At 43.9% G+C, this 19463-nt stretch overlaps 1 protein-coding gene across 5 annotated transcripts in view; it reads left to right on the forward strand.

Moving 5' to 3' along the window:
* The window catches only part of SRGAP2 (SLIT-ROBO Rho GTPase activating protein 2), a 233672-nt gene that overhangs the window by 98478 nt on the left and 115731 nt on the right, over positions 1–19463 (forward strand). For all 5 annotated transcript variants that reach the window (XM_060644305.3, XM_060644306.3, XM_060644307.3 and 2 more), the window contains exon 4: positions 18817–18979. In XM_060644305.3, coding sequence (XP_060500288.1) covers positions 18817–18979 — 163 coding nt within the window. The remainder of the gene's footprint in view (positions 1–18816; positions 18980–19463) is intronic.

Here is a 19463-nt window from a genome sequence, read left to right on the forward strand (position 1 = left end):
TGAGGATAATAATAGTGCTCATGGAGTCATTCTGCTGAGTAAGAGAATTAATACATGTGAAGCCCTTAGGACAGCACTTAGTACCTAGTAAGTATAAATAGCAATGACTGCTTCGGTACTCAGGAGATGGGACTGAACATAGTTACACTGGGTAAAACCCTGATAGATTAGATTTACCATTCATTTCCTGTGCTGAGTTAAACATTTTTTTTTAATTTTTTTTTTTTAACGTTTATTTATTTTTGAGACAGAGAGAGAGCATGAACAGGCAGAGAGAGGGAGACACAGAATCCGAAACAGGCTCCGGGCTCTGAGCTGTCAGCACAGAGCCGGACGCGGGGCTCGAACTCACAGACTGCGAGATCATGACCTGAGCCGAAGTCAGACGCTTCACCGACTGAGCCACCCAGGCGCCCCGAGTTAAACATTTTTTTTTTTTAATTTTTTTTTTTTAACGTTTATTTATTTTTGAGACAGAGAGAGACAGAGCATGAACGGGGGAGGGGCAGAGAGAGAGGGAGACACAGAATCGGAAACAGGCTCCAGGCTCTGAGCCATCTGCCCAGAGCCTGACGCGGGGCTCGAACTCACGGACCGCGAGATCGTGACCTGAGCCGAAGTCGGACGCTTAACCGACTGAGCCACCCAGGCGCCCCAAACATTTTTTTAAAGTTTATTTATTTTGAGAGAGAGAGAGAGAGCATGCACACGTGCAGGGGAGGGGCAGAGAGAGAGAGAGAGAGAGAGAGAGAGAGAGGGAGAGAGAGAGAATCCGAAGCAGGGGCTTGATCCCACAGACTGTGAGATCATGACCTGAGCTGAAATCAAGAGTCGGATGCTTACAACTGAGCCACCCAGGCACCCCCAGAGTTCAGCATTCTTAAACGTGGCCCCAGATGATATCATGTCAGTCTCCCTTTTCCTCAATGACCCCTGTGAGTGGGCCCTTGTGAATGACAAACTCATCCTCCTTCCTGATTTTTATGATGTGGCTGTATTGGCAGGAAATATGCAATTATGTCACATAATTATATGCCCAGTTCCTATAAAAACTCAGCAATTGTACATTTTGTCCTATAAGCTGTCATGTTCACAAAGTGTCATGAGCTACATTAAACCAGGTAGTTAATCCTGGCATGTTACCTTTAGATCCAGACTCATAATCCTCAAGAGGAGGAAATTTGTCTTACGCTCACCCTCTGATTCCCTTGTCCTCACAGAGTCGCTAGTTAGCACTAATTGCCAAATCATTGGGTTTCCATAAAGGTATAGTGCTGAGGTCCCAATTGCAACCTGGGTGGATAAAAAGCACGCTGGTCCTGTTCAGCCTCCTGCCGCGGCCACCAACCATACCAGCCGGCCAGCTCTGTCCCAGCCTCGGTCCTGAGCATCACAGATTGTGGTTTACTGGGTTGCCTCCTGAGGCCAAACAGAAGCTCCTACACTTCTGCATAGATGGCTTTGTATTATCCTTTTAGGGTAGGGAATGATAGAGGGCAGTTGGGAGCAAACATGCTTTAATGAGCAGTTGGGGGATGCTGGAGACACTGAGGGCTTCCTATGTCTCCCAGTCTCCGCCATTGGAATGCTAGCAGGACACGCCTCAGGCTTTCGGCTTTGCTGGAGCACAGACGCTGCTGATCATGTCCCTTAACAACAGGGCTGGGGTGCAGGGAACTTCCAGTATTTGTTTTCTCGGCTCTTGTAAGTCCCATAATAATTCCATAGTAGACACAGGAAGCGATGTGCATCTGGTTCGAGGGATCTTTAATTTTCAGGAATTCACAGCCAATTAAATGAATTGACTTTGATCCAGTTCCCTTTTAAAGGCAAAAGCCATGTCATCTTTATTGGAAGCTGACTGCGTTAAGTGGGAGGGTTTACAAGATAAGAAGAAAAGACAGTCTCTGCCGTAAGGACTTTCATAATTAAAACGGGGGGGGGGGGTGGGGGATCAGATAGCAGGCTGAGAGAGAATAATAAGAATACATATGCGCATGGGCACATGAATCTAAAAATAGGACCCCATCTAAGGCAGGTTCCAGTAGTCACCGGGAAGGGAGGGAGGGTACATTACTCGGGAGGGCCTCGTGCTTGGCTTAGGCAGGGAAGGGTAAAAGATAGCAGTTATGTTCTCAATTAGATTTGGTCCCAAGTTAATTGGAGTAAAGACTTTAATATCTAATTCCTGCACTGTGCTGAAGTCTCATGCTGTGAAGAGAAACAGAGTCATATGGGAAGAGCTCAGTGTTAATGAAGGATTTAGGGAGAATGAGAAAAAAGGAGGGTTTGGATTTCTCAGAGTTGAAAAAGGATCATTCTTTCTGCTACCTCCTGCCCTTTTACACCGCCACCAATCATTGGATCACTGCCCCCTCGGGTTTTAAACTCAAGGAAGATCAATGAGCACAGCTCTGCTTCTTAACATATTTTGGGTACAGCTGGTTAAAGAACCAGGATTAGAAAATGAATCGAACAAAGTAGGATTATCTTCAACAGTAGGATGCTGAGCTGTGTTTGCTGATGCCTACTTAAGCAGTTGGGACAGGGCATCCTTGCATGAAGTTCAGACATCCCTCCCTAGCAGCCTCTGTGTTAAAGGAGAGGTTGTGGAACAAGTCTGGCAGCTCTCAGCCTGAACCCTTGTAAACAACAGATGTTCCGAACTACTAAGTTCTGAGGGTAGGGGTGGGGGTTTCTGTTGGTGCTTAAAATTCTTTGAATTTACAGGCAGCATCTCAAAGATTTAGCAAAAGGAGGAAGTTGGACGGCATTGATTCTGCAGCATACAGGTGGAAATGATGCCTGAGACAGTTCCTTTGGAAGACAAAGCACGTGCTATTGAGTGGACTCTGACAGAGAGACACTGAAACCCTGGAAGGCAGGCCCAGTTTAGAAGGATTCGGCTTCCTACGTATATTGACTTTCTGCCCTCCTCCCTGCCCCTCTTCTTGTGCATGGACCAGATTTGTCAACCACTTCCTTGCTTCTGTTTTGTCTGGTCATGGGTGGAAACGTATGCCCTTTCCTGCCACAGAGTCCCATGTACACATGCCTGCAGACAATCAGGGGCATGCCGTGTGGACTTTTGCATTAGCCGTTCGGGTTCTTATAACCTGGGGATTAATGGTATTGTTAGGGACTTTGTGTTGGCTGCTAACCTTATTCTTGTACGTTCTCAATGTTAGTTTTGCCAGGTCTCCATTGCACCATTAATTGGAGGTGATTGAAGATAATGTTCCTTGTAGAGAATTCAGTTAGGCCTCTTTTCTCCCCACCCCACTCCCAGCCCCCAAACACACATACTGAGTTTCAAACTGGATGATAAATGCTTGGGGCACCTACTTTACAGTGCAGTTCAGGGAAGCCATATGGAAAAAAGATACATAATACATATTTTTTCTTTCTTTCTTTCTTTCTTTCTTTCTTTCTTTCTTTCTTTCTTTCTTTCTTTCTTTTTTAAGTAAGCTCTAGGCAGGGCTTGAACTCATGACCCTGAGATCAAGAGTCACATGCTCCACCTGCTGAGCCAGCCCGACACCCCTATAATACATCTTTAGTGGGCTTTCTTGGTACCAAATTAAAGAAGACTTTAGAAAAGTTCTCCCCTTTAATCAAATGAAAAAAGCAATTTATCAGGTCTGGGACAGTTTTCAAGACACGCTGGTCAGGAAGTATTGCTTGAAAATCTCTCCTAGAACATCCTTGTACCTTGATTTCTTTTGAAAAACAAGTCCACTCCTGGCCCTTTTGTTCATTAACATAGAAAGTTTTGGTGAACACCAATGCTGGGATGTGCGGCTCACCTATGCTTTTCAGCCAACATTTTTCAGCACTTTTTCTACACCAAGAGCTATGCTAGGAATTAAATACACACAGAATAAGCCACTAATCTAACGCACGGAAGTTAGCATTTAATGTGAAGTATTTTAAGGTTGTGCATGTGTGTGCGCATGTGCACACGTACATGTGTGTGCTCCGACAAGGTGTAGAGTTCAAGGTTGAGGAGCCAGAGCTGTTTGTTGAGTGACCCTGTAAATCACCTGTAGTATATGTGATCCAGTCATCAACACGTGGCTTCATCTTCATTATCAGTATTGACCAACAGGTTCTGGCAGGTCCTGGGATCACAGAGACATTTAGGACCCAGCTTCTGCCCTTAGGAGGCTCATTGTGTCACGAGGAAGACAGGAGATTTATATGGGAGAAAAAAAAAAAAGATAACACAAAGTAGCATACATTTAGTGCCAAAGCCAAGATGGGAGAAACGATTTCTTTTCATTTTTCTCCAAAATGGGATCTTTAAAAATTGTTTTTGGTATTATTTTAGACTTACAGAAAAGTTGCAAGAATAGTCAGAGAATTTCTGTCACTTACCCAGATTGCCCAAAATGTTAACATATTACTGCATTTGCTTTATGCTTCTTTCTCCCTCTCTCTCTCTGTACACAACTCATGCACATACATATTTTTTCTGAAACACTGAACATAAGTTGTAGACATGATGTCCCTTCACTCTCACATACTTCAATATGGATTTACTAAAAATAAGATGATTCTATGACACAATGACTAGTACAGGGGATCAATATTGATACAGTAACATTATATAATCCACAGATATTCCGATTTACCATTTATTCCAAAAACATTTTTTTGGCCAAAGAAAGTCCAAGATTATACATTTCATTCAGTTGCCCTGTCTCTAGTTTCCTTTGATGTGGAATGGTTCCCAAGTCTTTCATTGTATTTTAGGACATTGATATTTTGGGGGAGCATTCAGCTCAGTTATTTGTAGAATGCCCCTTAGTTGGGTATTTCTGCTAATGTTTGATATTTCTTTCTTTTTAAATTTTTTCATGTTTGTTTATTTTTGAGAGAGAGAGAGAGAGAGACAGTGTGAGCAGGGAAGGAGCAGAGAGGGAGGGAGACACAGAATCCGAAGCAGGCTCCTGGCACTGAGCTGTCAGCACAGATCCCGACGCAAGGCTCGAACTAACCAGCCGTGAGATCATGACCTGAGCTGAAGTCGGCCTCTTAACCTATTGAGCCACCCAGGCGCCTTGTAATGGCTGATATTTCTTTATGATTACATTTATGTGCCTTGGGCAAGAATACCGTAGAAGTGATGTTATATTCTTAGTGCATAATATTAGGACTCACTTGCTGATGATTCCCCGTTACTGGTGATGTTAACTTTGATCATTTGGTTAGAGTGGTATCTGCCAGATTTCTCTACCATAAAGTTGTTCTAGTTTATGCTTTGTAATTAATGCGTGTATTTTGGACAGATACTTGGAGACCATGTAAATATCATGTTATTCTTCAAAACTTACACCTATCCGTTTCAGCATGTATTGATGATTCTTGTTTGAATCAATTATTATTATGGTTACCAAATGGTAATTTTCCCAATTTCCATCATTTTTTCTACATTTGTCGGTTGGGATTCTAATGTAAAGAAGAATTTTCCATCTCCCCCGTACATTTGTCTGGTTATTTGTTTATATCAGTTTGGACTCATGGATTCTGATTTTACTCAATGGGTTATAATCCTTTACTATCTTTATTTATTTTAATGTTCATTCCAGATTTGATTAGTGGAGTCCCTTCAAGCTGGTTCCTGTGTCCTTTTAACATGTCCCCACCGTTCAACTTTCTGGCACAAAAAGATATTCTAGGCTCATCTTATACTTTCTTTTCTTCAGCTCTGGAGTAAAGAGTTCTCTTCAAAGAGTCCTGGATCCTATTAATGGTGAATGGTATTTAGAAATGATGGATGCTAGGGGCGCCTGGGTGGCTGAGTCGGTTAAGCTGATGTCGGCTCAGGTCAGGATCTCATGGTTCGTGGGTTCCAGCCCCACATCGGGATCTCTGCTGTCGGCATGAGATATTGTCTCCCTGTCTCTCCCCTCCCCTGCTCACGCTCTGTCTCTCTCTCTCTCTCTCTCTCTCCCTCAAAATTAAATAAATGTTAAAAAATTTTTTGAAAAAAGAAACGATGGATGCTAGATGTGCTCTTTGTTACTATAGTACCACAGTTTATAGTTCCTCTTAGCAGAGATAGTACACACAACACGTGTGTGTATGTGCACAGGCATATACCCGCATACTTCTCTGCGTCTCTATCTATATGCTTATCTATATTAAAGTCTATGATTCCCATTAATATCTTCAATTCCAGTCCAGCAGCACATGTTCTATTCAATTTTCTCCATTCTCTACATTTATAACCCTGTTATCTCAACAGTGAGAAACCTGGTACCCATTTCCCATAATATATTTATTTAATTGCTATCGTCCTAGACTGTACACAAAATAGTTCCAGAGTTGCTAACTCATGCCTCTGAAAAAGAAGACTACTAACTAGGTTTTAGTACTGGTTCGGAGGCTTTGTTTGTTTTCAACCTTCAGGACCAAAACGCAGTGTTCAGAAGTTGGTTGCTAGTTCCTTCTCTTCCAGCCTCCAGACCTTTCACGTGGTTGCATTACTTATTAGAAGTACCAATTGGTTTATTTATCTCTGTTTGCATTTAATTTTTTCCCTTTCAGAATGAGGTCTTGATTGACCTTTCTCACTGCCAGATCTTTTCTCTGGGCTAGAGATTGAGTGGCCTCAGGAGAGGCGAGGGACCTGCGTGTCCTTAGGCGCAATCAGGGCTTTATCAGAAGTCAGTGTGGGGGCCGCAGGCCAGACACAGGGCAGACACCGAGGATCATCCTGGGGCCACTCCGCCCTCATTGCCGGGCCCACCGTGACTCCGCCTTATGGGTTGTGCCCCTTGCTTTCTCCTGAGATGACTCTTCTCACGTTCTGCCTGCTGTTCTCCATGACCACCTCTCGCACTTAGGAAACCAAGATTCCAGCTCTCATTTCAGTTCTAGGCTGTGACTGTGAAGACTGTTCACCAGTAACTCATGTCATATGCTCCATGTTGTACCTTGGACGGTCTTGATCTGGTCTCTCAGACGTGAAGCTCTAAGACACTGCTCGCCGACACCCATACTTACAGAATTTCCGGCCCTGTTGCTAGACCGTTTGTCAGCTCCCTGTTCTGATGCCCCAAGTGTTTCTTCTCCTTGGCTTTCTTCCTCAGATACTCCAGCCTCTCTAACAGCTCTTTTGCACCAATTCTGACCTGGCCGTTTTCTCCTTCCTGTGTGAGGATGGCTTCCAGATTCCCCTTCCTTTGCCCCATTTAAGTCTCTTCCTCCATCTCCTGCACACTCATTCTGTTTCTCTCCTTCCTCCAGACACATATAACATGTCGGTGCTGCTGATTCCAGCTCTTCTGAATCTTGCCTTCAGCTTAAGTTCAAAAACAGATGGACCCAAAGCATCCTAGATGCTGTGCCAGTTTCCACCACATGAAAACAAATTACTGAAAAGCATCAGGAAATTTTAGAATAGTTTTGAAGTCTGCTCTTCTGTCTTCTTCCCAGTCCTCCCTGCCTGACTTCTCTCTCTCTCCTCACCCCTTTCCACATCATACCTGCCATTTTCCATCTCTTCCTTGTGTGCCTTATTGGACCAAGGCTGGTTTCTAAAACCTTTGCCCCCCATTTCACCCTCTCTTTGTGCAGGTAGGTTTAACCATTGGGATGAAGCCATGGGGATGTTGAGGATCCAGCTGGGTCGTTGCTCTTTTTCTAATTGTCTGTGCCTTTTTTGAATCCCCCATCAAGGACTAAGGAATTTCTATCTCTTTGACTATCAGATGAGGCTGGGTTCTCTGTGTTTATAAATGTGTGTACCTTCACTGGCCAAAGAATTCACTGACTTGGGAATAAAGGTTATGTTCTTCTAGTGACTTTGTCAGTAGGGGTGCAGAAAGGCTCTGTCCAGTACCACAGCTTACCCTTGTGTGCTATATATAAATAGGGAGCACATCCCTTGGGAAACACTGACATTGTACCCACACCACTGCTCTCTTCATTCTTGCAGTTTGCTACCAGCTTTCTTCCCATGTTCTGTAGAACACTGTTGAACTGCAACGTTTCTAGTCACCATGAATACGAGAGAAAGACAATCATCATGGTGGGGACAATTACCTTACAGGTACATCTTGCAGACATTGGCAGTCATTTACAGAGCATCGCGAGAAAGTTGTTGACACAGTCTAGTAATTAGCAGGTGCCCACTGTGACCAGAGTACTAGACACTGTAGGAACTGTCCTCAAGAGAATGTCCTCAGGGAATGGGCTTCTCAAAGTTCAGGGACCCATGACTCATATGCAAATTATGGTATGTATATACACAACACCTCCCTCCCTCCCTTCTTTTCTCTTTTCTTCAGAGAACTCTTGGAAGAGAATCCTTAGCTTCTCAAAAGGGCCTGGGGTGTGTAATCACCCCTAAAAATATTTTATAAACACATTTTATGGTACAAGCTGGAATACACACATGTACAGACATTTCATGGTGTATTTTTAAATAACTAAGAACAGCATTTTTGTAAAACAATCCCTATAAGTCTTGCTCTATGTGTTGTACTCTGGTATCTTCCACTTCGTTCTGTGTTATTATGTCCCACTGTTTTCTGTTTCAGTTTTTGAGAACTGCTAGGTGGTAACCTGCTAAATTGATGTATTAACCCCACTAGTAGGCTGTATCCCCATTTGAAAACCATTGCTTTAAGAGCATTGGTTCTTAAAATTCTGGTGTGCGTGACATTACCTAGGACGTGTATTTATAGTGCACATTCCTGAGCGTCACTCCACCCCTAGCAAGTCAGAATCTCTGGCAGAGGAGCACAAAATCCACATCTTAAACAAGCACCCAGGTGATTCTGATGCAAGGTGATTTGGGGTCCTGAAGACTCGCACTTAGAGAAGCTGCTGTCTCTCAGACTCAGGAGCCCGGCCGCTCAAGGCTTCAGGTCACACACTCACTTGGAGATGGTAGATACTAGTGGGCATTATCTGCACCCACACTGAGAATCTCCCCATGGATTCTCACTCTTGGATCTTGATTTCCCTTGAGAGTCTTCTTTTTCTAAGAACTGCGGTGGCCCTTGTGAAAGCAGAGAAGGAGTTAACTGAGGCCACAGAGCAGAGAGTGAAGGAACCCAAGGGTCATTTTATAGAGTGGCCGGGGTGTGGCCCAGCGCTTCAGTCGTGCCCAGAGCCAGGCCCAAATTAGAATGGGGTGGGATTCAAAACTGCCTTTCCTGGCCACTCGCCTTTCATGTGTAACCACATGCAGTGTGTCAACATACTTTCCGGCGCCGTCAGGCACCAGCAGTTTTGCTCCCTCTGAGTTCACGGACCCTCGGTATTCCTGTTATGTGTTGTCTTGGAATGGCCTAGTGCTCTGGGGCTCGGGCAGCTGAGCGGCGTCCATTAACTCTTTTGGCGCCAGGGCTTCACAGATGCTAAGGGCCTTTTAGTTGAAATAGAGCAACAACCGCCGTGAAACAAGAACGTGATCGCCACTCAGGAGACCTGCATCCTTGCCCTGCGCCACCCCTCTCTGTGACCTCTGTTTCCTCACTTGGAAAATGACAAGTTTGGTCTCGACTCTGGACCATCTAGAAAGTCTCTTCTAGACCTGAAGTTCCATGATTCTACTTTTTGTACCCTCTGGCTTTTCCCTCTGTGTCTTACAAGTCGTCCTTCGAAATCCGCTTCTAGGTGGGGCACAGGAGATTCACTGAATGTGGGAGTTCCCAGAGAACCAGATGATAGGTTCATGGCAACAGAACGTGTTCCTCTTTAGTGCGCTGATGCAGTACGAAACTTAAAAAGCAAGTTCATTGCAAATTTAGGTAATAAGGCTTGGGACTTTTGAGATGTGTTTATCTGTTCAGACGTGACTCTAGCCAGTTTGTTTTGTGAGTGTGAGCCCATTGTATGACCTGTCAAGTAATAATAATGGTTATAACAATAATTACAGAAGATGACAATACTGATTTGTAGATGTGGAGCACTTTAGCGTTGATGAACTTTTTTTATGGCCGTCACCTTGTTTGACTTGATCTTCGTAATAGCCAAGTGAGTTAGGCAGGGTGGGTCTGCTGTCCCCATTTACTTTTTTAAGCAGATAAGGAAATTTTGAGGTCCAGAGTGCATCTGTGACTGATTCAAGATTACCTGGCTTTAGGAAGTGGCAGAACTAAGACTGGGCTCTAGGTCATGAGCATGGTTCGGGGTGCTTTGCAGAGGACCACCTCGCTGGGAGGGGGTACCATCATTCATCCAGATAACTCACAGACCTGTAGAACTCAATAACTTACCAACTTGGAAATTGACCAGGGCATCTCTTACTCCATCCAACCCTTTAAAATTTTGCCAGCAGAGTATCAGCATGGTTAATAATATGCTGTTGTTCAGAGCACATAAGCCGGTGGGCGCACAAACTCAGCCACTCAGTAGCCACCCAGATACATGCTGCAGCAGTTGATTAGGCAGGATCGATGGAGGCTGGAGATACTAACTATTCATTAAATGAATCATTTCACTGTGCACAACACTTAAAAGATTTCTGTGGCTGTGGCATCTGTCATTAGTCAGTGCTGGTTAAGTACCGGCCCATTTCTTGGTGATAGGTGTTCACTGACTATTCCAAAATATACCCTGTCCTCAAAGGACTTCCAATAAGGTCAGATAAATATCAAAGTAACACATGAGAACTGATAACAATGCGTGGGGTTGATCTGATGACTGTTTAGACTTCATTCCACTTAGCTCTGTAGTTTCACAGAATCAAGTCATATTTGTTTATTCCTCATTCCTCATTGTTATCGTGAGCCATGTAAGGAACTCATTATTCCATTAGGAGGTATTCAGGAAGGGGAGGTCTGAAACTTAGGGATACCCTTTCTTCCCAAGTGGCTTGTCGGTACTTGGCATGGTTAAGCGCCATTTGCTAGGCAGGAGTTTCTGGCTATAGATCAAGCTTCCCTGCTCGTGCCTGGTGCCAGGGAGATGCCTGCTCCCAAGGTAGTGGTTACTGCTTTGAAAATAAGTGTGTGGATTTTTGAGTGACGTCATTCCAGTTTGGCACAGACAGGTATTTATTTCTCTGGAATGAACTACCAGGGGTGAGCCAGGCTGTCTGTCTCAGTCATCTCCCAAGATTTCATTTCATTCAAAAAAATCTGCTAACACATCTGCGTGTATTTTTTTTTTCCCTCTGTATGTTTGTCATGTGCTGTAATTACTTATGGGGTTTCTGGTGACATCTTAATTAACTAGAGAAGAAAAAAACTGAAGATATAATTGTAGAGTTATTCACGGATTATTCTATAGAATTATTATATGAGTTATTATGTGGAATTATGAGGAATATGTGTTAACTGTTAATGTAGATGGTTAAAGAATCCTTTTAAACTGAGAAACGTGTATTACTTGTTTGTTCCTCGGTCAGCAATATGATGTTTTATTTTAAGGGAATTAGTCAGCTCATACCTTTTGGTATGATCACAGCGTATTTGGGGAGGGAAATGTCCTATATAAATGAATTTCTAGGCCTTTGGTTCTATGGACTGTATTGGGGTGGAGTGCATAGTGTTTGTTCTCTAGCATTTAGATTGTACCCAGAGTACACAGGGAAGAGTTTAGTGTAGCCTCTTTGTTTTTACCTCCCTACAGTTCTGACAATGCTAGTGGCAAGACAGGTATAAACAAAGGGAAGGTCCCAGGTCTACACAGAGAAGGCTGCTGGGGATCTTCTATGTCAGCTAGATCAGGGTTTCACAATGGTCGGTGTACACACGGGCATCAAGACCAGGATAAGATGTGGGTTGTGGCTGGTGGACAGTCTAGGGGCAAGAAGACCAGGTGTTGGATCCAGAAGGTTCTGCAAACATGGGAGAAGCCGGTCAGAAACAAGAGTGTTGCTCCCTTTATCTCTAGTGCCCAGAACGGGACCTGGCACATAGTAGGTACTCAGTCAGGATTTGTTGAATGAATGAAATAAGAAGACTTCAGAGCTCAAGGACTCAGAGAAGGGGTCTGGACAATAAGATGTCAGAAATCTAGGCAAGAAAGCTAGGCAGATTTAAATCTTGTGTAGATGCCCTCCACTGCTATGTCTGGTCTCATGGGGTCCACAAAGCTGTCTTGAGTGATTAAAACAATCTCCAACCTCCTCTCCCTGCCATGAACACGGGGTGGGGTGGGATGGTTGCAAGGAAAGCAAAATCCCTTGCCTGTCATCAATTGATGGGGAGACATCTCCAGTTAGGGTCTACAACGGCTCAGATTTGAGAATGTCTCCCAGTTCTCTGACCTAACCCAGGGGAACCTTGGTCCTGTAATCACTCAGGAAATAATTATTAAGATGTCAGACTCGGTGTTAGTCCAGTTCTCAACTTCAAAGCAGATTCTTCAGCTCTCAGCTCTTGGACAAGCCATGATCCCAGGGGTGTGGCTGGGCTCCCTGGAACGAATCCAGAGCCACAAGAATTCCATTTCCATACAGCGCTTCCCCCAAACCTGATTATAGAGGACAATTTAGACTATTTTGAGTAAGGTGGGTACACCACTGCTTGAATCCTTTCTAATCATCTGTCTAGGCTACCGAGGACAATTTGTGGGATTAACTTGTCCCTGAAAATGTGAAATCTCATTTCTCTATACATAGAATATACATTTTTGCCTTTGGCCCTTTCTCTGTCTCTGAGCTCTCCTACCCTGATCTCACTGCTGGCAGAGCTGAAGCGGAGCTGTGATAAGGCCCAAGAAGTGTGCCTGCCCCCTCCCTTCCTGCCTGCTGTCTTTGAAAGATGCCTCCAGGCCGCCACTGCACTCCTGGGCCGAAGAACCAGCAGCCAGCGTTACAGGCAGAATCTTTTTCAAGTCACTTCCCACCTTGGTGATTTTTTCCCCCTCCTTTTTTTAACACCTTCCCCAGCAAATCCCATCCATCCTCTGGCTTATCTGGGTCAGCAAGGGCCTGATTTTATGCATGGCGCGTCAAACCATAAATCTGCTGCGGCTTTGCCTCTCCATCCAGCCCGTCTGCTTCTGTCAGCATCAGCAAAATGCATAATAGAGAAAATAAGCCAGAAAGGCTAATAACGTTCATCTGAATAAAATAATCTCTTTGGCTGCCTCAGTTCATTTCATTTTAATCAAGGTGCCAGGAGGGAATTTAGGCTTAAAAATGTGACTCCCCACTTGTCACTAGTTCCCTGTCCAACTGTCGCGAAATGATCCCTTTTATTAAGCAGGTGCCTTTTTAAAAATATATATCCTCTTCATAGGTGTATGCTCAATAACATATATTGAATGTATTTAACTCATTTTGGGTCTTGTCTGTCATCACATCTATGTCTATTTTCAAAGGTGAGCAATGGTATTTTTCTTAGATGTATTGATATTTGCCATCCCTACATACACACTGGCGGGTCTGATAGGAATTCTGCAAAAGAGAGGCTCGGAGGAAGTTGCCGAAGCACCTAGGGTTCTGGTGATCGGAGTTCCCTGTGGCTTCCTTCCTGTCCCCTTCAGCGCACAGTTCCCTGTGTGGAATGCAGGACTGACTGTTCCACCCTGGTCCTTAGGGGGAGGGCAGTGGAAGATTAAATTCTGCTTTCCCGTTGGTACCTCCCTCACGTCTTCCCAGAGACTTACAGCTGCTTGGTTAATTGCCTGTTGCTGCTGTCCTATCCCCACCATTATTTGCCAAGGGCTGTGCATTTTCAGCAGGCTGCGCTCTTGGCCCTGGCCCAGGGCCGGGTGAGGAGCCTGTTGGAAATTGATGAAAGCCGATCCTTAGTTTGTTTGGAAATAAAAATGATAATATTTCTTCACATTTGTATAGTGCTTTACAGTTGATGTAATTCTCTTGCATTCAGCATCTCATTCCAGCCGCGCAACAGCCCCGTAGGTGGGCAGGTCAGAGACTGTTGGGCCCGACAGGAAACGCACCTCGGTAGACAAGCTCAGAAGCTCAAGCCATCCGGTCATGCCAAGCTTGTGTCACGCGCCCCATCTGCAGAGCTGGGAGCCTAGCAATTCTTCATTAAATGGCACCTTAGGCCAGGAGGGCTTCCGGGATTTTACATCCCTGCTTTGAAGATCTTTAGGGGGCTAGACGTACACCAACAGGGCATGCGTCCATTTTATAGGTGAGACAGCTGCAGTGGAGCAGAGGAGGGAATATGGCAAAAAAAAAAAAAAAAAAAAAAAGGAAGTGTAACATCGAGGCCAGCGTGGACCTTTATAGAGTTCTCTCTTTACCCTAGATATTGTAGAGAAATCCCTTTGAGCACTTGCTGCTAAGTTTGTTGAACGTCCATAAATAGTCTTAAGTTGAAGGAGAAAAACTGGGCTGTTGTATTTGAGGCTAACGATTCAGCTGTGCACGTTTAGCTCCACGCATTTCTAACGAGAATCTCTTCGGTGGATGCATAGCCAGCTTGTGACTTTCTGGGCCTCCTTTTTTCTTCTTTTTTTTTTTGACTCCAGAGTCATTGCCTCTCCGGTGTAGTATTATGTTTTCTTGATCTGCCTCCTGAAAAAAATGTTAAGTAAGAAAAATACTTCTGGATATTTTGTCTGCTTTTTAGGGATTAGTGCTTGAGGAGGTTTGCAGCTGTTCAGTACATTCCTAAGGGATGCAGACCCTTTTCTTTAAATGCCCGAGTATTACACAACCTGACTCCAGGGGCGGGGAAAGTAAAGACACTGTGCAAACAAATGATAGATGGAAAAGATAGAAAGACAAATTTCAGTCTCCTAACCAAACGAAGTTCCCTCGGCTCGAGCAGCCCCAAATAAAAAAAGGCTGCGGAGCTGCTGAAGCAGGAAACCACTCTAGCAGAACCTTAATATGCTCCCTATGAAATCACGTCTCGTTGACTTGCTTATTTTCCAGCCTGAAGTGTGTTTCATCTTTGTTCGTGTTGGCCAGGCAAATTGTCTCTGTGGTGTTCCCCTCTTGCTACATGCCCTTTACCTCCCCTGCTCCACTGCCACCCCAAAATAAATAGATGAATTAATTAAAACACCTAGGTTGAAAGGAGGAATATGTCCCAAGAAAGCATACAAACTCAAAGAACTAAAAATATGGCCTGAAAAGCGGCAGTCATAGTAAAAGAGACTAGGAACCCATACAAGAAACAGACAGCAGAGTTTAAGACTATCTTGAAAGGCTTTAAAAATAAAGATCTTGCATAAAATCCCCATACATGCAGCAGATCAAAGCAGTGTCTTATTGGTGTAAATCCACTTTTAAAGTGCAAATTTATGAAGAGTACTCGTTACAGGGTCAGTCTGTGAGAACAGGGAGGCTGTGTTCGTGGCCCCCAATAATGAAATCGGAATTATGAATCAGAGTTGCAGTTTTATATCCGTTTCAGCATCTAGGTTTTTTCTGGTTCTGGTGTGGGCTGCCCAGTATCAAGAAAATCCTGATTCACACAGATGAGTTACAATCTTGAGAGAGTTTGAAATTGGCCTGGGCTCTTGAAAAAGGGTAATTTTGTTTTGAAGTTGAATCGCTAACATTACCTAGCAGCTCTTCCAGTTCCCCTTCATAACTATTACTGGGTAAGCCCGGAAGTGTATACTAAGCATTAAGACAGTTGATGATGATGCACTGACATTGAGCAGGTACATGCTGACTACCCGACCACGGTGTCCTGCGAACCCAGCACCGGCCCCTGAGCCCTTCTGTGGCATGTAGTTTAAACTTGGCCTCTGTGGGTCGAGGCGTGTGCTCACCCTGAACAGCTTCGCCTAAGGAGGCACACAGGCTTGAATTAAAAGCGAAACCTGTGCAGAGCAACATCGATTCTAACCAATAGGTCATTTTTCAGAAGTTCGGATACATGCATTGATTCTTTATTCCAAAGTTTGCATACCATGAAACTCACATAGCAGCCCGTGAGACATCGTGATAGTGTCTACCCCAGGGAATCTGGGTCCCTTGCACATTTAACTGGAGGTTGCTCATTGAATGGATGTGTGACAGTTGTTGGAAATTGAAATGTGATTTTCTGTAATTCCAGACTTTCTCAGAACACACTTTAAAAACTCCTGCTCACCAACACCAATAATAGCCATCCCGCTACATGCTGTCAGGATGGAAATATATGTGCTGAAAGTACTTTACCACCTTAGAACTTCTTAATAAATATAAATACATTAGTTTTAAGGCATACGGCTTTTTATTTTAAAAGATTCCCACTCTGCCCATCCTTTTTATTAATTCCTCTTTGTTTACTCATCCTTCTTCTGAGGGGCCCCTGGGGATTTATGCTCTGTATCCTCTTCCATGGCATTAGGTTGGTTTTGCCTCTCCTGCCTTCACTTGTGATCTGCGTTGTGCATTTGTGAGCTAGCGGACCCTTTGTTCATACCTACCTCTAGTGTTCTGCTGTATTATAGCTCTTTTTCTCTCTCTCCCACGCAGCACTGTGATATCAGCACTTTCATAACTAAAAGCCCCTAATACTGTGTTTTGTTCACGTAAGATACAAATGTTTATGTCTGTGAAATTGAATTGTAGTACCATTTTTGTGTGTGAAGCACTCCAAGGAAAGGCCCGATAGAGACCACCAACCCATGTCCACTTATAAGAAGCAAATTGAGACCAGTTGTAAAGTTTAGATCTTGTGAGATCCGCCCTTTTGAAAATGCAAGTGTAATTGCCTGATACATTCCATGCTTGATGAAGACATGGATGCTTTGCCACCCGACAAAAAAGTAAATTCCATTACTTAGGGTTTTGTAACTGAAGCTGATTTGGAATGCATTTGAAAGTTTTCTTGCAGTGAAAACAAGCAAAGGTCAGTGAATGCCCATGCTCAGCTTTGTGTAAGGATTGTTTCCTATTTGCTTTTTCCGGTTTGTTTCTCAGGTGCTAAACATTTTGAAAGGAGTGGATTAATTACGTGTGTATATCTCTCTCAGCCAGTATATGTATTTTTATTTCCATAGAAATCTTTTGATTTTTTTTTTCCTAGGAAGATAAGTGGACGTAATGTTGCCGAAGTGGTCAGCACATAAGTATTAGGTATTTTGTTGTTGTTGTTTTTTTTTTTTTTAATGTTTATTTATTTTGAAAGAGGGCAGAGAGGGAGCTCGCACACACACCAGCGGGGGAGGAGCAGAGATAGAGGGAGAGAGAGAATCCCACCAGGCTCCGCACTGTCAGCACCAAGCCCGATGCAGACTCCATCGCACAAACTGTGAGACCGTGACCTGAGCCGAAATCACGAGTTGAATGCTTAACCAACTGAGCCACCCAGGAGCCCTAGTATTAGGTATTTTGGCTGTAGATGTGTGATGCGTAGGGCAGAGGTGGGGGCAGATATAGGACAGTTTCAGTTTGGACTCCAGTATTCATTGGTTTGAAGTAGCTTCTTGGTGCTGGTTAGACAGATATTTGACTTAACGGTCTGGTACGTTCTAAAGCCAGAGTAGCTGTGGTGTGATTATTTGCTAATAGTTACCTTACTACAGAATTGGAAAAGCCCCTTCTAAAGTTGCTCTGCAGATCACAGCTGCCCAAGAGCCTCCAGCTCTGAATGGAGGCAGTGCTGACTCAGGAACCAAGCCACTGTCAACTCACTTTCTTTTCATTAAGAGTCGACTATAGGGAGGAAAGAGGGGAAAGAGAAATGAACAGGATAAACAGGTTGTGATTGTTTGCAGTGATTAAGAGCATTCTTTACAATCACAAGGCTTGGTTTTGAATCTGAGCGTTGCCACTTTTTAACTCTGTGACCTTGAACAAGATATCTAACCTTTCTCAGTCCGGTTTCCCAGATCTGCTGAATGTGCTTAATAACACCCCCTTCGTCAGGCTGTTGTAAGGTTCAAGTTAAACAACGTGAGTACAGGGCCCAGCCACGTGCCAAGTACACAGTAAGCCCTTGATAAATAATACAACAAACAACCCCTACTTTCTGTTTCTCTTTTTAAAGAAACCCAACTTGCAAATGCAGAACTTTCTGTTGCTTTAATAGCGTTGTGAACTGAGTAGATGATCAGTAAATTCTTTTGGCTCACAGTGTTTTCGTTAAAAAATGAGCACCTAGGTTTGGCACTTTACTGCCCCACTTGGACTGTAGAAGCTGTAGGAATACACCTGTTCAGATATGGTTTGTGCTCTTGGCTGTATGGGACATGACAAAAGGGCTCAACCGAGGGAAGTCAAAACCTCCTTAGATGCATTCTGTGGGACTGGCGTGTTTTTGGTGACTTTTTTCACGGCAAATGCCTCCAAGGTTGTCTTCACTGAATCCAAATATAGATAAATGTGGGGGGGGGGGAGGGGGTGGCCTGTGTCCTCTCGTGATTTTTGTCTCTAGACCTCTAAGTGTTGTCTTCAACCCTAGACACAAACCAAATGACTTAATGGCTAAGGTTATGGACTTTGGAGTCAAACAGCCTAGACCGGTTCTAGTCAGACAACACAGAGCTGTGGTTCTAGTCCCTGACCCCTTCTGACTGTCTCTGTGACTCCTTCTCACTAGCCATGGGCAAGTGGCAATCTCTCTGAGTTTCAGTCTTCTAATTAGTAAAGTGGGGATAATGGTAGTTCTTTCCTTACAAGGAAATGATAAAACTTAGGGAATAATGCACGTCAAACATTTTCCAAGTTCCTAGAACATAATAGGTGCTCAACAGATAATCCTGCTTCTCTTCTTCTCCTCTTTCCTCCCTCTCCTTCTCACTCTTCTTATTTTCTGCACTGAGTTTTTACAAAAAGAGAAAACTAGAGGTGCAAGCTTTAGGAAAGATATCTGTTTCTGGCTTGGCTTTGATCACTGTGATTTTGTGACATGGACTGTAAAGTCATAGCTGTTGGCTCTGGCTACTCACCAACACTGATTTTTCTTTCTTGTTGTTTCTCCGCAGGAAGGATCAGAATGTTCTCTCCCCAGTCAACTGCTGGAATCTCCTATTAAACCAGGTGAAGCGGGAGAGCAGGGACCACACCACCCTGAGTGACATCTACCTGAATAATATCATTCCTCGATTTGTCCAAGTCAGCGAGGACTCAGGAAGACTCTTTAAAAAGGTATATAGCTATTTCTAGACGTGGAGCTACCCGGGTGGGGCGATGACACCACCTTGTAAATAAGAGAAACACCTTCGTATTGGCCCACTTAAAAGGCTTTCTCTTGGTCATTCCTTACCATGGTCTCGTGGTGAGAAAATACTGAATAGCCCTTCTTTTCTTCCTTCCTGAGTTGAATTAATAGTAGCCTTGGGAGAGTAACCGTTTGCAAGACAGACAACCCCAAGACTGGCAACAGAGTTCATAATCTGCCTATATCAGTGATAATGATGTTTGCTTGGTTTCCTTGAGTGAGCTGTAAGGCTGTTGAGATTCAGGGACCTTCAGAGTCATTTTAAGTTTTCCTCTTCTAGTTCACGTATGTTTGTGATTCGGTTTAGTTTTCTTTCCAAGTGCTGATCTTAGCCAAGATGAACTTATGAATTTGGTTATTCTTATCATGTCATATCTTGGTCTTTGGGTCCCTGAATGCTTTTGGAACTCA

The sequence above is a fragment of the Panthera onca genome, chromosome F1 (genome assembly GCF_046562875.1).
Source record: "Panthera onca isolate mPanOnc1 chromosome F1, mPanOnc1 haplotype 2, whole genome shotgun sequence".
Classification (NCBI taxonomy): domain Eukaryota; kingdom Metazoa; phylum Chordata; class Mammalia; order Carnivora; family Felidae; genus Panthera; species Panthera onca.